General features: G+C 34.9%; 1 protein-coding gene across 1 annotated transcript; it reads left to right on the forward strand.

Moving 5' to 3' along the window:
* The first annotated feature begins 1,299 nt into the window (after positions 1-1,299).
* Positions 1,300-2,465, forward strand: LOC139426101 (uncharacterized). Its single transcript, XM_071183797.1, has 2 exons — positions 1,300-1,386; positions 1,470-2,465. Exons 1-2 carry the CDS (start codon positions 1,300-1,302, stop codon positions 2,463-2,465), a joined length of 1,083 nt encoding a protein of 360 aa, XP_071039898.1.
* Positions 2,466-4,420: the final 1,955 nt, after the last annotated feature.

Below are 4,420 nucleotides of genomic sequence, written 5' to 3' on the forward strand. Positions count from 1 at the left end.
TATATATATATATATACATGGAGAGAGAGAGAAAGAGCTTTAAATGGTCTACTCATCATCGAACCATTAACCCCTTCGGAACAGACAATTCATGAAAGTATTAGTACAAAATCAAAATCAGGATGGAAAAAAAAGCAGTAGCTTAAATGTAGGCATTGCCAATTCAACAGACTGATTTTGGTAATCAATGCTAGTTCGAAGTGTAACTATGTAATTTTTACCTTGAACTGAGTGGTGAATTAAATAAATCAAGCTATTAAAACCTCGTTAACAAATAAACTGCTAAAGAATTAGTTTGGTTACCAGTTTTCTCTTTTTACCTTGATTAATATATTGCTGCTGGCAAGTATTTGTGACACTCGGCGAGGAAGGGTTAGGATTGGATTTTAGTACGTGAAAATTCGATCATTTAAACAATTGGTAGATAAGGGGGTCCACACGATGGTGTTGCCACCTTAACGTGGTGTTGTGGTTTGTGTGTGTTGTCGATCCCGAGAGCTATACCGGCGGGAGCTTCGGCTCCTGGCAGGGTCACCCAAGCCGGACTGGTCGGAGGGGAGACACCAGACAAAGAGGAACACCCTGGTCCTCCAGGTTGGTGGTTAGGCGTGGGGCTAACAAACTCACCCTGTAAGAAAACAATTATTGCGAGTTCTCTAAAAGCTAATATACCCAGACAGACTTCTCGGAGACGAACTGGAAAAGGATTAAAGGAACTGAGAGTAGGATCATGGAACATACGCTCTTCGTACAGGAATAAAGGACTACATTGCTGTTTGATCAAGTTGAAAACTATCAAATCGATATAATGGCCATCTAAGAAGTCAGATGAACTGGAAATGGAATAATTGAAACGGAAAATCACACAGTTATCTATAGTTGTGATAAGAAAAATACATATTTGGAACAGGTTTTATCCTGAGTGAAAGGATAAGGCCATTATTAATAGATTATGTCATCAAATCATTCAGACTATGTAAAATTAGGCTTAAGGGAGCTTTTTTCAACTACAGTTTCATTACTTTTCATTTTCCAACTGAAGACCGGGACAGTGTTGAAAAGGAGATCTTTTATGAAGAACTGCATGTTTTATATGCATCCTGCCCAAAAAAGGATGTCAAAGTGCTACTAGGGGATGCAAATGCAAAAATTTGCAAGGAAAAGGAATTTAGATCAATAATTGGCAAATTTAGTCTCCATGACATTTCAAGCGACAATGGAAAGCGACTTATTGACTTTGCTGCAAATCATAATATGATCATACCAAGCACGATGTTCCAGTATAAGAGGATACATAAAATGACCTGGCGATCTCCTGATGGGATCACATTCAATCAAATCGAACATTTTTTTATTGATTCCAGTCATAAATCGGATATTGAGGATGTAAGAACAACCGAGGTACCAACTTAGATTCAGACCACTTCTTAATAGCAAAATTACGAGCTAGAATCTCCAACATACCAAAGATTCGTGGAAAATTTTTGGAAAGGTGTGACTGTAAACAAGTAAAAGATGAGGCAATTAAGCTCAAATTCCAGAATCAAATTGACTGTAACCTTGAAGAATCTAAGGATAACCATAGGGAGACAGGTAGCATAAACGATATATGGAACTCTTTGAAGGAAACAATAGTTAAGACTGGTAACGAGGTCGTAGGAAAAGCTAAGAAAACTAAAAGGAAAGATTGGTTTGATAGTAAATCCTACATGATAACAGAAAAAAAGAATGCAGCATTTAAAAAGATGCTGAATAAGAGACATTCTAGAAATGCTAAGATCAAATACAAAGAGGCAAGAAGGGAGGAGAAGAGAATTCATAAAACAAAGAAGAAGGCATTTCTCGAGGATCTCTTAAAAAATGTTGAACATTTACGGGGATCTAATGAAAGCAGAGCTTTCTTTCGGGAAATAAACCTAGGACGAAAGGAATTTAAACCCAGAACTACCTCATGTCGCGACAAGAATGGAGCAATCTTGACTAACAAAATGCAAGTATTGGAAAGATGGAATGAGCATTTTTATGAACTACTGAATGTAGTTAGCGATGAACATGAACCACCTACAGAAGACATTGAAATTTATGGCCAACATATTGTGGAACCACCAACATTAGAAGAAGTCGATGACGGAATAAAAAAGCTAATGGACAGTAAAGCACCAGGCCCCGATGAAATCCCATCAGAATTTCTAAAAAATGGGGGAACAAGTGTCACGAAGAAAATATATGATCTGGTACGAGCTATATGGGAGCAAAAATTAATCCCTGAAGAGTGGAAAACCAGCATGACCTGTATGATACATAAGAAAGGAGATATACTGGATTGCTCAAACTACAGAGGAATTAGCTTGCTCTGTACAAGTTATAAAGTATTTTCTAACATCCTTTTCAAAAGACTCTCCCCACTTGTCGAGAATATAGTTGGAGACTATCAGGCGGATTCAGGAAGGGGCGATCCACCTTAGAGCAAATTTTCAACATCCGACAAATTTTGGAGAAGACAATAGAATTTGGTATTGACACGCATCATCTGTTTATTGATTTTAAAACAGCCTACGATAGTGTTGGCCGAAAAAGTCTAATATCAGCCCTAAGAGAATTTAATATACCGGAGAAACTAGTGAAGTTGATTAGCTTGACAGTAAGCGAAACCAAAATCATGGTCAAGATACAGAATAGTCTTTCCCATCCAATAGAAATTTAAAATAGAGTACGACAGGGAGATGCCTTGGCATGTCTCCTCTTTAATCTAGCATTAGAAAAAATAGTAAGGGACTAAAACATCAACACCCGAAGAAATATTTTCAACAAATCAGTTCAAATATTGGCTTTTGCTGATGATTTAGATATTATCGCTAGAACGCAGACAGCACCAGCACAATCCTTTTTATGTCTGGAGAAGGAAGCCATTAAGATGGGATTAAGAATCAATGAAAATAAAACTAAATATATGCCCTGCACAAAAGCTGGCTATAAAGAAACACAGTTTGAAATTGGAGCATACAAATTCGAAGCCGTTAATAGCTTCACCTATTAGGGGTCTAAGATTAACAACAAAAATGACACTACACAAGAAATACACACGAGAATCACGATGGCCAATAAGTGTTTTTATGGCCTAAGAAAATATCTTAAGTCAAGCCTAATAAAAAGAAAAACAAAAGTGTTACTCTATAAATGTCTTATACAATCAGTGCTTACATACGCATGTGAGACCTGGACAATGACCCGTGGCGATGAAATTATGATAGCTAGTTTTGAGAGAAAAATACTGCGAAGCATTTTTGGTGGAATAAGTAAAAACGGTACCTGGTTTAGAAGATCAAACACGGAACTTTACAAAGCATATAAAGAACCTGATGTAATTAAATTTATCAAAATTCAAAGGATTAAATGGGCAGGTCACATTGTAAGAATGGAGGATAGCAGGACAACCAGAAAAGTTTTCTGTGCCAAGCCAACAGGTACAAGAAAAAGAGGACGACCGAAACTAAGATTTTTAGTCTGCCTTCAAAAGGACCTACAAGTTTTAAAGATAATTAACTGGAGAACCTTGGCTAAGAGAAGAATGTCTTGGCATAGGCTTGTTGAGAAGACAAAGGCCCATCCTGGGCTGTCGTGCCAATGAGAAAAAGAAGAAGATAAGGGGGTATTTATTTATTTTTAGTTGTACCTAAAGCTAAAGAGCCTATTAAATGAAAGGGTAATGACAACAGAACAGCGAGCACGACGGTTTTGTCTGGTCTAAAGAAAACTATCGAATTAGTCCAAAAATAATTTCCTTCTTGTGTCTAAATTCTTTTAGTTAGGTTTCTCAATGTAGACTTATTAATAAAACCGTAACTGGGTAAAATATTAATTTTACTCCAACTTGAAGAAAAATTAAAATGAATTTTTGTCTAAAAACGCAAACTTCATTATGCCATAAAACAGCACAAAAATTACTTTTGCTTACTTACAAAGCTTTTCACTCAACACCTTCAAGGTTGAAAAGCTATTATGTTAAAATTACTATAATGTTATATATTTTATTCTTTAAATATATATATTAATATATATGTCACATATACACTTAATGTAATGTGACAATTTTATTTCTAATTTTTANATATATATTCATATATATATATATATTTAAAGAATAAAATATGTAACATTATAGTAATTTTTGAATGAAATATTTAAATAAGCTTTTTTTATTTGCAAGTAAATTACTAAATTATCTTTAATCCATGTAAAATTTAGATTTAATCCTTCAAAAAATGCCACTGATATCTAGATACCACCCTACATTTTTTAAAAAAATTTAATTGTTAATCAAAACTTTTAATAATTATAATAAAAGAAAACCTCACGTTTATAGACAAATCTGCTCATTGGATGAGTATAAAAGTAATTTCCTGCGGTTAGGATTCAGGAT

Source organism: Parasteatoda tepidariorum, chromosome 7 (assembly GCF_043381705.1).
Source record: "Parasteatoda tepidariorum isolate YZ-2023 chromosome 7, CAS_Ptep_4.0, whole genome shotgun sequence".
Classification (NCBI taxonomy): domain Eukaryota; kingdom Metazoa; phylum Arthropoda; class Arachnida; order Araneae; family Theridiidae; genus Parasteatoda; species Parasteatoda tepidariorum.

Coding starts and splice junctions, on each gene's coding strand:
- LOC139426101 (XM_071183797.1), top strand. CDS start 1,300: ATGACCTGGCGATCTCCTGATGGGATCACATTCAATCAAATCGAACAT. Junction 1,387..1,469: donor ATAAATCGGATATTGAGGAT/GTAAGAACAACC, acceptor AACATACCAAAG/ATTCGTGGAAAATTTTTGGA.